This window comes from Balaenoptera ricei, chromosome 10 (assembly GCF_028023285.1).
Source record: "Balaenoptera ricei isolate mBalRic1 chromosome 10, mBalRic1.hap2, whole genome shotgun sequence".
Taxonomy (NCBI): Eukaryota; Metazoa; Chordata; class Mammalia; order Artiodactyla; family Balaenopteridae; genus Balaenoptera; species Balaenoptera ricei.
The window spans coordinates 96,278,015-96,297,773 of NC_082648.1; the positions used below are offsets into that span (position 1 = coordinate 96,278,015).

The window sequence follows — 19,759 nt, forward strand, 5'->3', positions numbered from 1 at the left end:
CACTTTCAGTGTTCAGAGCTTTTGGATTTTGGAATTATGGATAAGACTATGAATAAGGGCTTGTTTAATCTTCACAACAACCCTGTGTGAGTGTGGAAAGAGACTCAGTCCTTGGGGGCTCACAGCCTGAAAATAAACCAGTGGGGGCCAGTGTCTGAGTACTGACTCTGTGGCCATGCATTGTTCTGAATGCTCTACACCTGTCTCCCAACAACCCACGAGAGAAGGTGCTGTTGTCATCCCTGTTTTCCAGATAAGGAATCCAAGGCACAGAGGGGTTAAGTCCCCTGCACAAAGTCACACAGATTTGTACCGACTGCAGAGCCTGCGTTCTTGACCACTAGGCTGGGCCAGGCAGGTGGACCTTGTTAAAGAACCTTCCAGGCTCTGCAGGGAGGACTATGTGGGGTCTTACCAAGAAATCACTAACAACAAGAGGTACCAGTGGTCAGACATTGAGGTGTCTCCCCAGCAGGGTCCAGCAGACAGGCACTGTCATCCTCCCTTGATAGACAGGCTCAGAGAGGTTGAGCAGCTTACCCAAAGCCACTCAGTCCATGACACAGCCCGGCCCAGTGCTCTTTGCATACCACTCTCTGCTCCTGTCTCCATATGGAGTCCCAGAGGAAGTGGAGCTTGTTGCTGCTGACCCCTCCCCAATCTCCCTTCCACCTCTCTGCCCTGCTTCCAGCCATCGAAGCCATGAAGAAGGCCTACCAGGAGGAGCTGAGCCGGGAACTGAGCAAGACACAGAGTCTCCCGCAGGGCCCGGATGGCCTCCAGAAACAGCACCAGTAAGATGGCAATTGGGCCCTGCGGTCTGGGGACAGGGGCTCCCTCTGAGCCAGGGGCCCAGCTGTCCACCCTGCTGATTGTGAGTGGGGGACCTGTGCTAAGACCCCTGGCGGAGGGCATGTCAGTTTGCCCCCAGCTGAGACTCCTGCTCCGGTCACATGGCACCGGGAACAGAAGCAGCGGGACCTCAGCCAGACCCCCACGCCAGTGCACACGGCAGTTCTCAGGCCCCTTCTGGTCTAGCCAGTCTCAGCCTCCACCCTTCTCTTCCCCTCTTTAGTGTCTCCTAGAGCTGGGCTACAGTATCAGCCAGTAGGTGCCCCTCTGCCGCAGAATGTTGGGGCTATGGAGGCTTTAGAGATGGGCTTCTCCAACCCATCCCCTCATAGAGGAGGCGCCTGCAGCCCAGAGAGGCTGTCACCAGTTCACAGCCCCACAGCTGGCTGAAGGCAAAACTAGGGCGGGAACCAGGAGCCCTAAGCTGCTTTGAGTCTATGTGACCTAACCCAGCTTGGCAGAGGGCGAGAGAGCCCGGGCCATCCTTCCCCTCCTCTGCCCTGGGCAGGTCAGATGTGGAGGCGCTGAAGCGGGAGCTGCAGGTGCTGTCAGAGCAGTACTCGCAGAAGTGCCTGGAGATTGGGGCCCTGACGCGGCAGGCGGAGGAGCGTGAGCACACGCTGCGGCGCTGCCAGCAGGAGGGCCAGGAGCTGCTGCGCCACAACCAGGTGGGCCTGGCCCCGCTGGGGTGGGGGTGGGGCGTGGGCATCCCGGGGCCCCTGCACTGACCATCCCACCCCTCCCAGGAGCTGCACACCCGCCTGTCCGAGGAGATTGACCGGCTGCGCAGCTTCATCGCCTCACAGGGCACCGGCAATGGCTGCGGGCGCAGCAGTGAGCGGAGCTCCTGTGAGCTGGAGGTGCGTCCACCCCTTGTGCCAGGCCGCCCAGCTGGTTCTTGGGGCCTGGGTGTGGGGAGTGTATCCAGACAGGCTGGCTCTGCCCTGTAGCCGGGAGAGGACGGGGCAGCTAGGAAGGATGCCTGCTGTGCACCCAGCACTACTGGGCTGACTGGGTGAAAGCCCTCCCATGGTGGGTCCTGCCACCCACCTGCTGTGTGACCATGGCAAGTCACCTCACCTTTCTGAGCCCCAGTGGCTCATCTATAAAATGGAGCTAGCACCTCCCTTACTGGGAGAAGCCGGAGTAAAAAATGTGTATGTGATCCCAGGGCCACCCTAGCCTTTTGTTGTATTTAACAAAAATTTATATACAGCTTTACTCTGTGGCTGGCACTTCTGTAAGCCCTTATATCTGCTAATTCATTGAGGCTTCCTAACAGTCCTATGAGAAAGATGCCATTACTGTTCCCATTTTATAGGTGAGGAAACTGAGACACAGGGAGGTCAAGTATCTTGCCCAAGGCCACATGGCTAGTCAGTATGGGAGCTGGGATTTGAACCAGGCAACCTGCCTCCAGAGTCAAAGCTTTTAAGCCTTCTTTGTCCTGGCTGAACCTGTCTCCTCCTTGGTCAGGTCAGGGTAGCAGTACCTGCTCATCAGGGTTTGAGGAGAGGTTAATGAGGAAGCCCAGCCCACTCTGGTTCACACTAGGGCCACACTATGGCTTCTTTTCGTGCTCTTTGCCCAGAAGTGGAGGGCCTGGCGCTGTGTTGAGGCCATAGCAGAGGTGACCATAAGCTACCCACTCACATGGTATGGACAGGGTGAGAGAGCAAGGAGAAATCACAGAGGACTTCCTGGAGGAGTCTGCTCCTGGGGACATGGGTCTTGGTGCAGGTTGGGAGCTGCATTCTAGGGGCCTGAGGCAGAGAGAAGCCATGCTTCAGGGGTGCGGTGAGCCAGGGTAGCTCTCGCCTCTGGCCCTGCGTCAGCCTGGCACCTGTGACCCCAGGTGCTGCTGCGAGTGAAGGAGAATGAACTGCAGTACCTGAAGAAGGAGGTGCAGTGCCTCCGGGATGAGCTCCAGATGATGCAGAAGGTGAGTCCCAGCCGGCCAAGGCAGGGTGTCAGCGGGGTGGGGAGCCCCTGGATCCAGCTGTGCCCCATCTTGTGAGCACCTGCTCTGTGCCGGCCACTCCTGGCCTCATCAGGCTCTCCCCGTGCCTCCCCCACGTAGGTGTCACTATTCCCATTTACAGACAAAGAAACTGAGGCTAAGAAATGTAAGTGACTTGCTCAAGGCCACATTTGCTTTTATTTAGTCAGAAAATATTTATTGAGCACCCACTATGTGCCCAGCACTGTGCTGGGTGCTGGGTGACAGCCGTGGACAAGACCAAAACCCCTGCACGTGTGGAGCATGCGTTGCAGTGAGGGATAAGCCGTGTTGCTGGGAGTTGGGGGACCAGGATTCGGGGCCCAGTCTGGCCCACCCTTGGTGCCATGTCCCTTTGTCTTTGACACCCGCTGCATGTTGGTGGCTCTGAAGTGTGTGTGAGCCAGACTCATGGAAGGGGCCCAAGCACTGGGCCAGGCTGACCTGGTTCTCCTCCCAGCCACTCACTGCTGTGTGGTCTCGGACAAAAGCTTCACCTCTCTGAGCCTCAGCTCTCATCTTGAATGGGATGAAAATGACGCTGAAACCTGTGTCACTGGGTGGAGCCGGGGGCCATCTAGGGGGGCCACCTGGAGGGAGGAGGCCATGGGGGCAGTGGAGGGGCCTGGCTGCATTGTGCCGGCAGGTGGGCAGGGCCAGGAAGGAGGGCTTCGTGCCCTCACAACCCCTTTCCGCCCCCCAGGACAGGCGCTTCACCTCGGGAAGGTACCAGGACGTGTATGTGGAGCTGAACCACATCAAGACGCGGTCGGAACGGGAGATCGAGCAGCTGAAGGAGCACCTGCGCCTCGCCATGGCCGCCCTGCAGGAGAAGGAGGCCGTGCGCAACAGCCTGGCCGAGTAGAGGTGGGCGCCCCGGGGTGGGCGGGGGTGAGGCCACCACCTGGAGGCCTGGAGGTGTGAGCTCAAGGCTCATCCACACCTGACTCCCCCCTGCCATCTGGGCCAGGGCACTTCCTTCTCCTAGCCTCCGTATCCCTTTCTGTAAATGGGGACAGTGACACCAGCAACTCGGGGTTGTCGTGGGGATCTGTCAGGCTCAGCCAGAGGCTGCTTTGTAAACTTGAGCGTGTTTCTTCAGAGGTGGGCCAGTGAGTTCAGGGTCTGATCTTCGCCCTGTCCCCGCCATGTGACAACGGGTGCTTCTTAACACAGAGCCACAGCCACAGTCCGAGCAGTCCACACCCCTCCTCAGGGCTGGCAGTGCCCTAACTGATCTGCCTGGGCTTGGGTGGCAAATCCGGTGTGGCCACCCCCTCATCAGACCCAGCAGCACAGCACACATCACTAATCACCCACAGCGTTCCTTCCTCCGTGCTTCACACCCCAGACATCACTGGAGGCCGTGCTCTGTCCTACTTCTTCTCACAGTCATCCCTGACTTGGCAGGGTTTGAAACATTTTTATGATGCCTTTTCCTACTGCCCTGTCTACCTGGAGCTTCCTCTTTCTAACACATCCTTGGGGACTTCCTAAGGCACTCGGGAGAGGCCACCCTGTGGGCCAGGCTTGGGGGAAAGCCCGGAAGAGAGGATCTGGCCCAGCCTTTGGGGCCGAGAGGCATTGGAAGGACCTGCCAGCCACCCTTGCCTGGCCTAAGCCAGACTCCCACACTCTTTTTTTTTTATTGAAATGTAGTTGATTTACAATGTTGTGTCAGTTTCTGGTGTACAGCAAAGTGATGCAGTTATATATAGAAATACATACATACATTCTTTTTCGTTATATTTTATTACAAGATATTGAATATAGTTCCCTGTGCTATACAGTAGGACCTTGTTATTTATCTATTTTATATATAGTAGTTTGTATCTGCTGATCCCAAACTCCTAATTTATCCCTCCCCCCACCCCTGCTTTCCACTTTGGTAACCATAAGTTTGTTTTCTGTGTCTCTGTTTCTGTTTTGTAAATAAGTTCATTTGTATCATTTTTTTTTAAGATTCCACATATAAATGACATCATAAGATATTTGTCTTTCTCTGTCTGACTTACTCCACTTAGTATGATAATCTCTAGGTCCATCCATGTTGCTGCAAATGGCATTATTCCATTCTTTTTTATGGCTGAGTAATATTCCACTGTATATATATACTTTATCCACTCATCTGTCAATGGATACTTAGGTTGCTTCCGTGTCTTGGCGGTTGTAAATAGTGCTGCTGTGAACACTGGGGTGCATGTGTCTTTTCTAATTAGTAGACTCCTCCACTCTTGTCTTCTAGGTCCTCATGGTCCAGCCCTGCTGCAGACCCCCAGCCCAAGGGGACCAATCGCCCTCCTTCCCTGCTGGATGGACGTCAGAAGCCAAGCTTTCTCCCCACCCTCTGTGGGCCGCACATGCACTCACACCCACTATACACACACACACACACACACACACATGTCCACACACATACACATACACACGCACACTCTCTGCGTATCTGAGCGCGCCCCTAGCACTGGGTCTTACCTTGCACCTTCTTCAGGATTTTATATGTGAAGAGATTTTTTTTCCTTTTTTTTTTTTCCCCAAACACTTTATACTTTTTAAAAAGCAATTCCTAGTGGCGTGTGCCTCTAACACTGGCTCCCCCTGTGTCTCCAGACGCCTGCTTGGGCTCCTGGGCCCACAGCCCGGCCCGGGGTCTAGCGGAGGCCCAGCAGCAGCTACGGCAGGGTTGACTCTGCTGGGAGAGGCCGGGAGCCAGCCACCCTCTTCCTGCCCTACCTCCCACTAACTACTTCCTGCCCTGGGGGGACCCACTCCCTGGGACTCTGGACGGAGGGACAGATGGACAAAGGGAGCCAGCAGCTGTCCCCATGGCCCCACCCCCTCCTCTGAGAGGTGCTGGGCATGGATCTGCGGGGACCACCCCGTGCAGGCGTTTCTCTCCTGCTCCGTGAGCCTTCGTAACTTAATAAAATGTTCCGGCAGCTCTGGTGTCCTGGGTGGCTGGGCAGGGAGGGTAATGGAGGTTGGGGTTTCTTAAAGTGGCTTCACCACCCGCCCCCCGCAGCGCTCCACCCTTCCTGAAGGGGTAGCATGTGGGCTTCTGAGGGTGGGGTTGAGAATCTGGTTCCTCCACCAGGCTTTGCAGCTCCACGTGGGGTTTGCAGACCAGCAGGAACAGCAGTGACACCAGGGAGCTTGTTAGAAACACCAAGTCCAGGCCCCGCCCTGACCTACTGAGTCAGGATCTGCACTTTAACAAGGCCCCTCAGTCTGAGAAGCCCGGGAGTGGGCACTGGACCCAGCCTTGGAGGGAGGACTGGAGCTGAGGCTTTGCCAGTGATTGACCTCGGGCAAGCCACGCCCCTCTCTAAGAGCCTTAATCTGCTTCTCCACCAAATGGGTACCTTTCAGCCCCAGTCCTATATTGAGGCTGTGCCCAGAGGGCTTGTCCAGCCCTGGCAGGGTTGGGGGCGGGAGCAGTGGACGTGGCCACCCCAGGCCCATCAGGCCAGGAGGCTCATCCCTGCCGGCTGGCTGTGCTGATCGTGGCCCCACGTGGGGCTGAGAAGAGGCCCCAGTTCCGGGGTACTGCCAGTCCAGCCTGGGCTCTCCGATTTGCAGGGCTGTGGCGAAGGTGATGAAGATGAGGGGACAACTTGAGCCAGCCCCACGCTCTTCCCATCAACCCTCGGGCACCTCCTCTGGGCTGGGCACTGCGTGTATAGAGTTGAACAGGAACTGGCCCTACCCTGCACTGAGGCCACAAAAACAGGTCACATTGGGTTGGTTCCCGGAAGGCTGTGGGAACCCAGAGGAGACCCCCTAACCTAGCCTGCAGGTTGAAGAGGGTTTTTGGAGGTGACTTTGGAATATGACTTTTCTAGATGGAAAAATCAGGAAGGGCATTCCAGTTCCAAGGGAACAGCATGAGCAGATGCCCTGTGAACTTCCCTGGTACGTTCAGGGAATGACCCGCAGGGGAGTAAGCTTGTGGGGTGTGGGGGAAATGTGCCCCATTCCGCTGCCAGTGATGGGTTTAGGAATGAGCATGGGATGCGATGCAGTTCTAGCCAATGAGATGCCAGGGAAAGTCTTGGTTGGGGTGGAGGGCTGGAGGGGATCATCTGGAAAGGTCTGCCTTGCTCTTAAAAAGGAGCACAAGGAGGGAATTCCCTGGCGGTCCAGTGGTTAGGACTCCACGTTCTTACTGCCGAGGGCCTGGGTTCAGTCCCGGGTGGGGGAAATAAGTTCCCACAAGCCGCATGGTGCAGCCAAAAGGGGGGTGGGGCACAAGGAAGGGAGGCCTCTTCCTCCCAGCCTTTGGACACCATTGAATGAATTCCCCACGTTGCCACCATCTTGCCTCATTAGTATGCTAAAAATGGCCAAGCAGAAAGAAAGAAGAAACAGGACCCCGAGCCATCAAATCACCCAGGCTTGGCACTGCCCTGCCTCAGGACTTCTTGTCTCATAAGGAGCACCCCGTGGGCAGCCCCAGTATCCAGCTGGCTGAGTCCAGCGCCCTGCCCATCCTCACCATGCTCTGTTGTCTCCCACCAGCACCTCCAGACCTCCCTCGAGTCCATGCTCTGTCTTCATGACTCCCTCAGCCCAACTCGGGCTGCCTGTGTAGCACCTGGGCTATGGGAAGGTCCTCACCGGCTCCCTCCCACGCCACCCTCTCCTCAGGCAGGGCTGCCTGGACAAACCAAAAAATCAGGCCAACCTATGAACAGGTGCCCCACCTCAACCGTTTAAAAACAATGAGAGATCACTTCCCCCCCACCCCACTAAAACATAGCTCAAATTAACAGGACTAATGATACCAAGTGTTTGAGGATATGAAAAACGAATTCTCACGACCTGCTGGTGGGATGTCCTTGGTACTAGCACCGTGGGAAAGTGTTGGCTTTTTTTTTTTTTTTTTTTTTTGGCTGCACTGCGTGCTATGTGAGATCTTAGAAGTCCCAGCAGTTTCTTATAAAGTTAAATACACACCTACCCTGTGACCTAGGATTTCTACTTCTGCATATACACCCAAGAGAAATGAGTGCTTAGGTTTATAAAATGACTAGTACAAAAATATTCATATCAGTCTTACTCATAGTAACCCAAATCCGAAAACAGTACACATGGCTATCAACAGTAGAATGAATAAATAAATGATGGCATATTCATACATTAGAATACTATACAGCAATAAAAAAGGATTATTAGGCCTTCCCTGGCGGTCCAATGGTTAAGACTCCGAGCTCCCACTTCAGGGGACATGAGTTCGATCCCTGGTTGGGGAACTAAGATCCTGCACGCTGCGAGGCACAGGCAAAAAAAAAAAAAAATTACTGCTACATGCAACAGCATGATGAGTCTTCTAGACATAATGTTAAGTGAAAGAAGCCAGCCACAAAAAGTCCATTTACAGGAAGTTCAAGAACAAGCAAAACTGTCACTATGGTGATAGTCATCTGGGCTCCGGGTAGGGTGGGGCACATTGACTAGTGGGAACTTTCTGGTGTGCCAAAAATGTAGCATATCTTGACCTGGGTAGTGGTCACATGTAAAAATTTGCCACTTTGCACACTTAATGATTTGTGCATTTGTGTGAATCACATCTACTTAAAAAAAAAAAAAAAATCCAGGGTTCCAGCAGGTGCCCAGGTGAGGCTCCTGGGGAAAACCCCAATAACCTGTCACACAGGGAATTTGGCCAAAACTACAAGGTTTGGCTGCTAGGTCTGGCCTCAGACAGCCAAGTATGTGCTACGGAAAGAGCACAGAGTGGGGTATCAGACAAACCCATCGGGGTTCAAACCCCAACTGCTGCCTCCAGCTGGCTACATGAATCTCACAGAGTCACATCCCTTTCTGGGCTTTATTTTCCCGTCTCTTAAATGGGGACGATAATGTCTACCACAGAGGGTTATTCAGGTATTAAATTACCAACTGGTTCAATGATCTATTACTGTGTAATCAACTACCGTAAACTTAATGGCTTAGAAAAACAGTTTTTTTATTATCACTCCTGGTCCCGTGGATGGACCAGGCTCAACTGGGCCATTCTCTTGGTGTCTGTTTTGCAGTTGCAGTCAATGGTGGCTGGGCTGGACGTCCAAGACGGCTTCTTCATTCGTATGTCTGGTGCCTCAGCTGGCATGAAGGTGACAGCTGGGGGGTCACAGGACAGATGTCTCCCTTTCTCCACGTGGCTGCTTCACGTGGCTAGCTTGGGCTTCCTCGCAGCATGGCAGTCTCAGGGCAGTCTGTAGTCCAACTTCTTACGTGGCAGTTCACTTCCCTTAGAGAGTTTCAAGTGATGCTGGTGGAATCTACAAGCCTCTTATGACTTAGACTTGGAAGTGCTGTGGCACTGCTTCCAATCACATTAATCAAAAACAAGTCACTGGACTTCCCTGGTGGCGCAGTGGTTAAGAATCCTCCTGCCAATGCAGGGGACACAGGTTCGAGCCCTGGTCGGGGAAGATCCCACATGCCGTGGAGCAACTAAGCCCGTGCGCCACAACGACTGAGCCTGCGCTCTAGAGCCCACGAGCCACAACTACTGAGCCCACGTGCTGCAACTACTGAAGCCCGCGCGCCTAGAACCCGTGCTCCACAACAAGAGAAGCCACCGCAATGAGAAGCCCGCGCACTGCAACAAAGAGTAGCCCCCGCTGGATGCAACCAGAGAAAACCTGCGCGCAGAAACGAAGACCAAATGCAGCCCAAAATAAATAAATAAATAAATAAATAATAATTAAAAAAGCAAGTCACAGGGCCGGCCCATAGTCAAGGGGAGGGGACAGCCCCTGATCATGGATGCTGGGGGGTGATTCACTGGGAGCTAGCTTTCTTCTCTGTGCTCCGGCTTCTCCACCTAACTCTCCACCTCCTCCTTTTCAGTCTCCTGAGAATTCTCTTCTTCTGTCCTGCCCTCTTATGTTGGGGTTCCCCAGGGTCTGTCCTCAGCTCTCCTGTCTTCTCCTTCTACATGTTTTCCTGTGACAAGCTTGATCTCTTGTCCTTGGCTTTTGTCTGTCTCCAACCCAGGCCTTTCTTGGGAACTCCAGACCTGGGCAACCTCAGTCTCAAGGCTGCTATCAAGGCCCTGTCTTCCCTCCAACTTGCTCTGCTTCAGTTATTTACAAGAGGCCACAATCAGCACAGAGGAGGCAGCAAACCCAGCCTGGGAGGTCAGGGGAGGCTTCTTGGAGGAGGGGGCCCTGGAGCTGAGCAGGAACTAGCTAGACTAAGAGGGTGGAGAGAGTATTCCAGGTCAAATGAACATCACATTCAAAGGCACTAGATGGGAAAGGAAAGCCCATTCGGGGACAGAGCAGCTGGGTTGGGCTTGAGTTTGGAGTGCATACAGGGATCCAAAATGAGGCCAGAGGAACAGGCCAGAGCTAGAATTCAATCTGCAAGGAGGGTGGGGACCCTGCGTCCAAGCTCTAGCTTCATTCTTCTTTTTTTAAAAAAATATTTATTTATTTATTTGGTTGCGCTGGGTCTTAGTCGCAGCTTGTGGGCTCCTCAGTTGCGGCTCAAGGGCTCCTTAGTTGCCACTCACCAGCTCCTTAATTGTGGCATGCGAATTCTTAGTTGTGGCATGCGTGTGGGATCTAGTTCCCTGCCCAGGGATCGAACGTGGGCCCCCTGCATTGGGAGCGCAGAGTCTTAACCACTGCACCGCCAGGGAAGTCCCTCTAGCTTCATTCTTAACCCAGTGGGGAGCCATTGGGGAGTTTTAGGTGGGCCGTGCCCTGGCTCAGGACGGAGATCTGGGCAAAGACGGGGCTGTGGGCGTCATCAGCACAAGGGGTTGGTGAAGGCTCTGAGTTGGTCTCAGGGTGGTAAGTAGCAGGGTGGGGGGCCGGGGGTTGGAGAGGAGGACAGGACCCTAAGGAAGAGCAGTAAGTAGGTTCCCAGCAACCAGAGGGAGCGGATGCTTTGAGAAGGGAGTGGCCGACTGGGGCTGGGAGAAAAGGCCCACCAAGGGCCCACTGAATTTCGCCAGGCCACAGAGGGTGGGGAGCCATGAGGGGGACAGAGGCTGTGAGGGGAGGACAGAGAAGTTGTGTCACTTCCTTGTCACCTTTACTCTTTACACCTTGTCAGACTTCACTCTGGCTCCTTTTTCTAAGGCCTAGAGCTTCAGTCACCCCAGGCCCACCCCATCCAGGGGCTCTGGGACCATCTCACCCTCAGCTCCAGGGACCTGCAGCTCCTCTGGGAAGGGGGGACAATGTCACCTCAGAAGGCACTAATGATGCAGACCCTCCCCTCTCTGTCCCACGACGCCTGAGAGAGGCAGGATGAGGAAGGAGTAAGGGCTGAGGTCAGCGGCGGGGGGTAAGGGGACCAAGACAGCCCTCCATCCGTATCCTAGCTCCTAGCTCTGCAAACTTGGGCAAGTTATATAAATTTTCTGTGCCTCAGTTTCCTCATCTGTAAAATGGGGATAGTAGTGCATACCTCGCAGGAGTATTGTGAAGCTCAAAAATGAGCCAATACATATAAAATGCTAAGAAGTGTGCCTGGGACAGAGTAAAATGCAATTAAAATGTTAGTTGTTCTTATTGTGGTGGTTGTTATTGTTATGGGGTGGTGATGAGGATTAAATGAAATGATGGAAGTAAAATGCATGGCATGGGGCCCAGAATACAGTAAGTATTTCAAAAACAGGAGCTATTATTTTATTATTATTAGTCAGAAGTCAGCCGGCTGTCCCTGCCCCCTGCCATTCCCAGGAGACCTGGTTAAACTTGGTCCAAACCCTGACTCCATGGCCTGTGAGAATCCAGTCCTCTTCCCCCCATTTTGGCAGATTCCCACCTGTCACTTTTCAGGGCGTCCTGAGACTTCCCTTCTCTTGGGGTGGGATGTGTTGCCAGGTACAAAGCCAGACCCCTTCAGGGGCTCTATGATAAATCCTCTGGAAAAGAGTGTCCTATTAGCAAGCTCTCACCAACTTGCCCCTGCGCCGTCTCGACCCCGGCAGGTGGGGGCAGCTGGCAGTCTGGGAGGAGCCCAGCGTGGCCGCGGGGTACTGCCCGCTCCTCCTCTCCACCAAGCCCTGGGGTAGCTGGCTACTCCTTTACCACCCTTGGATGCTACTGCTTATCTTTGTCCCCAAGCCCATGCCTCATTCTGCATTTTCCCCGGTCCCCAGCCTCTGATTTTCCCCCTCCCATCCAATCCACACACCACCACTGTGGGTTTTCTAAAACAGGGTTTTCCCTTTGTGAAACCCTGCTCTGAGCTCCTGCTGCCCTAGGATCAAGTATTGGCACGTGAGCCGCTGCCCCTTCAGGATCCCTGGGCTCTGGGTTTCCACTCCACGAAGGCACCTGCAGCTCCTAAGGGTGCCCAGCCAGGCACTGGTCTATCCTCACCCCTCTCCTCCACATGCACCTGCCCACTCCCCGCCCCTCCTCTGGGAGACCCAGTAGAGTCAGGGCTCAGATCAGTCATCACCTGCCACCTCCAAGATCCCCCAGATGGGGCTAGATGCCCGCTCTGGCTTCCACAGCCCTTCTACTTGACATGTTCTCTCCACATGGCTCCCCCAGACTGTGAGCCCCGCAAGCCAGGGACCAGCTCTGATTCACTTCTGTTTCCCCAGGACCCAGCACAAAACACATGGAGTCTCGGTGTGATGTGTGTTTGTTGATTGACTTACTGACCGACTGACTGACTGGAAGTGAATGACTACCCAGCCAGGCACCCTCCAGACAGGGCACAGCCACAGCCTCAGCCTCACCCCGACGCCAAAGGGCAAAGGGCTGGGTCTCCCCGTAAATCAGCCTGGAAGCCCAGCAACCAGCCTGAGGTGCTAGGAGCTAATGGCAGTTTCTGGCACATGAAAGAGCCTAGGCTGTAACTGTGAGTCACCCCTGTCATCCCAGTGTCCCATCTGACTTTACTAGCAGACTCTGAGGCCCGGGAAATGAGGAGCTCACATTGAGGGAGCTCCTGCCGTGAGCAGACTTTTAGACAACAACTCTTTGAAGTGCTGAGCCCATTTACGGAGGAGGAAACTGAGGATCAGAGAGGGGACATGACTCACCAAGGTCAATAATTTAGTGAGTCACATCACGGCATGTCTGGCTCCAGCGCCCAAATCTTCTTACTCAGGTCACCTGCCCAAACAGAAAGATATCTACCTTTTGTGGCGCACTTACTGTGTGCCAGGTCCTGGAATAGGCATTTGCATTCATTATCATCTCCTTTAGTCCCCTGAACAGCCCAGCGAGGGAGGTGCGCAGTTACCTCCATTCTATAGGTGAGGGGGCTGGGACTCAGTAGCGCAGAAGTCACAGAGCTGGAGTCCAGGTCCGTGGGTCTCATAGCAACAGGGGCTTCCCAAGCTGACCAATTGGAAACTGCCCAGAGACCATTGGAAACTGCCCAGAGACCAGGTGCCCTGGGTCCCTTCCTTGGGGCATAGGTTTGGAGGGAGGTCTGGGTGCACCTCTGTTGGGCTGACTTGGATGAGTCACCTCCACACTCCTGCCTCAGTTTCCCTAGTTAAGCAGATCAAGAGCTTCCTCCCAAGGGGGCTAGGAAGGCCGGAGGCCCCTAGAAAGGGCAAGAAGTTGCCTGAATTGTTGCCCCTTCACCATCCGGCAGCTCCAGTCTCCCCCCTTTGTCACGAGGGGTGCCAATCACACCTTCTTCTCAAAGCCCCTGAGCTCTTGCAGTGTGGATCCCTGCCTGGACCTCCAACCCCACTCCCTGAACTCCCAAACCAGACCCTCCCCAGCTCTGGGCACCCTGGACCCAGTCGGCCACTCTCTCCAAGCTCCCTTGTGGTTCCTCGAGGTCATGGTTCAACGAGGTCAGCGGCCATCTCTGTGTCTCCATCTCCCCCATCAGGGCAGGGCATGGAGGCTGCATCCCAAAGATGCTCATTTGGCTTGGCCACCCACTGGCCCGGTGACCTCAGCGGAGGCGTCTCTAGCTTCAAGAGGGGGCAGCTGGCTGCACTGGCAAGCAGGTGTGAAAGGTGACTCATGGTGGGCACACTTCACCAGCAGTGTGACGTTGCTGCATTGTTGAGGAGGAGCCGAGACGGTCCTGCCGAGAGACCTTCACCTGGGACCCAGCTGGCGGTGACCCTCAGGACTCCAGCGGATTCTCACGTTCTCCCATTTCCTTAGGAAGACAGGTTTGGAGGTATCTCTGGCCCCACGTCCAGGGTCCCCCCATAACCCAGGCCCCAACCTCAGGCATCCTCTCTCCCCTTCACTCACTCCTTCACTGATCCATTCATTCAGTCAAAGTCTATGCCTGTACGAGAACATTCATGGCCGCATTGGGAGTAGAAGTGTTTAATAAATTCCCCACCACGTGTGCCAAGCAGTTATAAAAAGCAATGAGGACGTTCTTACATGCTGATGCGGAGAGATCTCCAAGATGTGCTGTGAAGTAAACAAAACAAGGTGCAGATCTGGGTGTGGGGCGTGCCACTAGTTATGTAAAAGAAGAGAAATAGGGCTTCCCTGGTGGTGCAGTGGTTAAGAACCTGCCTGCCAATGCAGGGGACACGGGTTGGAGCCCTGGTCCGGGAAGATCCCACATGCCGCGGAGCAACTAAGCCCGTGCGCCACAACTACTAAGCCCGTGCGCCACGACTACTGAGCCCGCGTGCTGCAACTACCGAAGCCCGCGCGCCTAGAGCCTGTGCTCCACAACAAGAGAAGCCACCGCAATGAGAAGCCCGCGCACCGCAACGAAGAGTAGCCCCCACTCGCCGCAACTAGAGAAAGCCCGCGCGCAGCAATGAAGACCCAACGCAGCCAAAAATAAATAAAATAGATAAATAAATGCAAAAATACGAAAAAAAAGAGAGAGAGAGAGAGAAATAACAGTTGGTATGCTTGGCGTATGTGCTTAGAGATGCTCAAAACCTCTCTGGAAGGAGTCACACACGTGCACATGCTCATGCACACGTGTGTGTGCCCACACACATGAATGCACATGCACACACACAGCGTGAGAAAACGCAGGGGGAAGGGGGCCCTGGACATGCAAGAACCTGGAACAGCGGTTGCCTCCGGAGCGGGCTGGAGGGTGAGTGACAGGGGTGGAGGGACGCTTATTTCAATGTTAGATGCTTTTCTGAATTGTTTCCCAGGGGTGTGTGATAGCTAATCGCAAATAAGTAAAAGCTTAAAAAATAATAAAATTGCCCCAAAGGAGTATGGTATGGGAACGACAGAGCTGAAGCCAAGCCCGGGGTTCAATTTCTGGTTCTGCTGCGTACTTGCTCCAATCACCCTCTGAGACCTCGATTGATAAATGGGATTCAGTGAGGTCACAAGGGCACCACTTCCGCGCACGCCAGTCACAGCGGCCGTGCCCACCGAGTGGCAGCCGTTATCATTGCTGTTAATGTCCTGGTCAGACCTGTTCCAGACACCTGAGTGACACAGATGTGAAGGACACACCCTCACTCCAACGGAAGACAGTGCCAGGGAGGGCCAATGTTGCAACTGACCCAGCCAGAGGAGCCAGGGCCGCCTGGGGGAAAAGGTGGCACCCACACTGAGTCTCCGGGGATACGTAGGCGTCACCAGGAGACAAAGGCCGAGAAGGGCGCGCCAGGCTGGGGGAGCAGGGCAGGCACACCTGGAGCCACGCCCCGTAAACAGAGTTGTAGACACGTGCTGTCATGAACACATGTGTGCACTCCCGCCCCATACTGTTCACTCCCACACACGCTCCCCTGCTCACACTTCCAGCCTGCGCAGGTGTCCACACATGCTCCAGGGGCTTGCAGGTGGGCCGAGCGTGGAGGCAGCTTGAGGCTCAGGGGTGCGGGCTGGGGACAGACTGCTGACTACCTGTGTGACCCCAGGCAAGTCACTTAACCTCTCTGGGCCTCAGTTTCCTCACTTCTAACCTGGGGATAATAACAGTACTGACCTCGTCAGGATGTGGTAAGGATTAAATGAGGCAGTTCCTGTAGGGTACTGAGAACACTATTCAATACATATTCACTGTTATGATTTCTAAAACACACTCAATGATACATTAATATCATTACATTGTGTTCATATTTCATAGACTATGTTAATGTTTTACTAGATGCATGCCTAGTGGCATTCATTTATATGTATTTTATGTACACATACACACAAGCCTGTAGGCATGCACCACACATCTCATGTACGCCTACAGGCTTGTGTGTATGTATGGATACAGCACACTCAAACACACACACACCTGTCTGCACACATGCACCCTCTTTACGTGCCCACTTCACCTCTGCCCTCTCCTCCCAAGTTAAATATGTGCACAGGGCGGTGAGGCAGGTGGTCTGAAAGGTTGCCCCAGCCTGAACAAGGCCAGTCTCCCAGGCCCCAGCTGCCCTGTCAGACCCACTAAGAGTAGACCCAGACTGAGAGGCCAGGAACCACATTCCAGAGCCACTGAGTCAAAGGCCGCTGCTCTGGATGGAAAGAAGGCTCCAGGGTCACGGCGTGTGTTCTCAGCCTGGGGGCCCCTTGAGGGCCAGCCGCGTCAGTGTCCCTGCACTCAGAGCAGTGCCTGGTGTTGACCAGAAGTCCCAGCTCTTGGCGAGAGTTGACTATGTGAACAAATGGTTACCTATTGTATGAAACTGAGAATAGAGTTGTCCTGGGATTGTGTATTTCATCTTCGTCTCCCCTCTGAACTGTGAGTTTCACGAAGATGGGCTTATGTCTGATTTGTCTTTGTTCCCAACACCCAGTTCAGATTCTGGTAAAGACTGGTCATCAGTGAGTGACTTAGTTAGGATATGTTTGGCTGTGAGTGACCATAGAGTAGCTTAAACAAGAAAGATATTTATTTGTCTTATCTGGAAAAGTCTGAAAGGAGGGATCACAAGCTGAGCTGAGTCAGAGTGTCTGGGATCCAGCCTCCTTATATATTTATATCTAGGACCTAGACCCCATCCTACACAGCCTTCATTCACAAATGCACCTCATGGTCCAAGATGGCTGCTCTAGTTCCAGTCAACACATCTGCATCTCAGTCAGCAGGTAGAAGTGAAGTGAAGAAGTGGCAAAGGGCCTATGCCAGCTTTCTCTTAAGGAAGCTCTAGCACAACACTTCTACTTGTATTCCTTTGGCCAGAACTTGGTCATATGGACATTCCTAATTGCAAAAGAGGGTGGGAAAGGCAGCCTCCGTTTTGGGTGGCCACGTGCCCTAGCCAAACATCAGAGGTTATGTCACTGTGCTCTAAGGGGAACATCGATATTGGCTCCACCATCATCAGTATTTACCAACTCAACTGCCTAAGATTCAGAAAGCAACTTGGGAATTCTTTGTCAGGCTAGGGACACAAAAACTGTAGTAAGGAAAGAAGGGTTCTAGTTGTATCCCAGCCTGTACTGCCTGTGCAGTGAGGAGATAGCAGTGACTTCCAGCCAGAGCTCAGAGGAGGCTTTAACCACACAATGGTTAAGGCCACGCGCTTTAGCGTCCAGCATGTTTGGTTCTGGCTCCAGCGCCTTTCACCTGTGTGACTTTGGGCACATCCCTTAACTTCTCTGAGCCTCTGCTTCCTCATCTATAAAATGGGAATAATCATCCCTGTCTCAAAGGAAGATCTTGAAGATACAGTGATATCATGAACACAAGGCACTTAGCACAGTGCTAGGCCTTGAGGGGACCCTCTGAAAACCACCTCTGAGAGGAGAGGAATGGGGCCACTTGATCTGGCAAAAGTCCTGGGGAACTGGGATAGGGCTGGTGCTCAACCACCAAGGGACCTGGAGTTCTTTGGGTACAGCTGGAACCAGCTTTTTCACCACTTTTATTTTGTCCCATCTAAGTTTAAAAAATTGTTATTTACTATACAATGAAGTATGTTAATCTTTGAAAGTGAGAAAAAGCAGATGAGCTAAAAGAAAAAAGAATCATCAGTAAACCTACCTCCTAGAAGCTGAACTTAAGTTGTTGAATATCCTGTCAGACTGTTTTGTAATCCTATGTGTACACATAACCACTCATACTTATATACTTCTTTTAATGTAAAATGTATATACCTTTCATCGGGTCACACTACACATAGGCTACTTGAACACTTCAAAATGCTAAAAACTATCCCGCTGAAATATAACTTTTACCTTTTGACACATCAACGTCTTTTCATGCCAACAAATTGGAGAACTCCACCATCATTCTTACCGGAATGATAAGACCAAGATTAATTCCACAGGTCCCTCTCTGTTTCACATATAAGTATTTTCCATTTTTCTAGGGTTAAAAATAATGCTGCAGGGACTTCCCTGGTGGTCCAGTGGTTAAGACTCCACACTCCCAATGCAGGGGGCCTGGGTTCGATCCCCGGTTAGGGAACTAGATCCCGCATGCCACAAGGAAGATCCCACACACGGCAACGAAGATCCCATGTGCCACAACTAAGACCCAGCGCAGCCAAATAAATAAATTAATAAATTTTTAAAAATAATGCTGCAGTGAACATCCTCGTACAGAAACATTTGTGTGAATTTCTGGTCATTTCCTTAGGCTAGATTCCTCTAAGTGGACCTCTTCCATGTTCTAAAAGTTCTGGTCTCTCAAACAACCTACATTCAGAAATAAGAGATTCCTCTGTTTAAAAAAATTAAGGAAAGCCATATGGAGCTGCCAGTCAAAGCTTTGCATCAACAGGAGAAAATCCGCTGTTCCCACATTGAATTGACATAAATCTTAGCCAAAAGTAAAGACACAACACATTTGTGAGTCTCTGCTGCCTTATTGTGGGTAAACACATCATTTCCGTCCAGGTGATGAGATACCAACAATGATAATAACAACTAATGCTTAAACTGCACTGAGTCAGGACTTCTCCGGTGGCGCAGTGGTTAAGAATCCGCCTGCCAATGCAGGGGACATGGGTTCGAGCCCTGGTCCCAGAAGATCCCACATGCCACGGAGCAACTAAGCCCGTGCGGCACAACTACTGAGTCTGCACTTTAGAGCCCGCAAGCCACAACCACTGAGCCCACGTGCTGCAACTACTGAAGCCCACGCACCTAGAGCCCATGCTCTGCAACAAGAGAAGCCACCCAATGAGAAGCCCGTGCACCGCAACGAAGAGTAGCCCCCCGCTCGCCGCAACTAGAGAAAGACCGCCCGCAGCAACAAAGACCCAACACAGCCATAAATAAATAAAGTAATTAATTAAAAAAAAAAAAAAACTGCGCTGAGTATGTGTCTGGCACTCTTCTAAGTGATGTATATATAATCATATCACATTATAATATATATAATACTATAGATGTTATATATAATATGACATATAATTTGTTATAAACATATTACATATACACATATATATTTATACACATATATATACATTCAGTCTTCATGAAAACTCTGTGAGGTAGGTGCCACTATTATCCCCAGTTTACAGCGGGAGGAAACTGAGACACAGAAGGGTCAGCTTGCCCATAACCTCGTACCTGTAAGTGGTAAAGCTGGGATTTGAACCCAGACAACATGAATCTATGGTGCTTGGACCTCACCACCACGCTAGACTTTGTGGACTTCTAGTGGGTCAAAGAGGTCCTCCCAACCCTGAGTTTCTAGGAGAGAGCACAGGAACCCAGAGAGGGTTACCAAACTATTTTAGGTCACACAGCAGTTTCAGGGGCTCCTCCCACCCGCACTGTCTCCTAAGGTGTGTTTAAACGCCTTCAGCGTCCGTGGGAAAAGTTTCCTGAACCTTTCCAGAGAAGCTGCAGTGACCCAGAGTTTATACCCCCTCGTTCCTGGGAGCGGCACTTTGCTCTCCACCCCAGCCAGCACCAAAGCATGTTTTGAGCACTTGCAGGGAGTGATGCCAGCTGTGTTTGGGCCCCAGTTGGGCATGGCCCTCACCAGAGAGCAGCCAGGCGCCGTGTGCGGGCCTTCCTCGCCATCCTGGGCATCCCAGCCTCGCTTCCAGGTTCC

At 52.8% G+C, this 19,759-nt stretch overlaps 1 protein-coding gene across 2 annotated transcripts in view; it reads left to right on the forward strand.

The window, feature by feature from the left end:
• Positions 1–5,792, forward strand: part of TRIOBP (TRIO and F-actin binding protein) — a 55,979-nt gene extending 50,187 nt beyond the window's left edge. For both annotated transcript variants that reach the window (XM_059936921.1, XM_059936922.1), the window contains 6 exons: positions 692–794; positions 1,361–1,520; positions 1,599–1,712; positions 2,708–2,794; positions 3,555–3,718; positions 5,097–5,792. In XM_059936921.1, coding sequence (XP_059792904.1) covers positions 692–794; positions 1,361–1,520; positions 1,599–1,712; positions 2,708–2,794; positions 3,555–3,716 — 626 coding nt within the window. In that variant the 3' untranslated portion in view covers positions 3,717–3,718; positions 5,097–5,792. The remainder of the gene's footprint in view (positions 1–691; positions 795–1,360; positions 1,521–1,598; positions 1,713–2,707; positions 2,795–3,554; positions 3,719–5,096) is intronic.
• Positions 5,793–19,759: the final 13,967 nt, after the last annotated feature.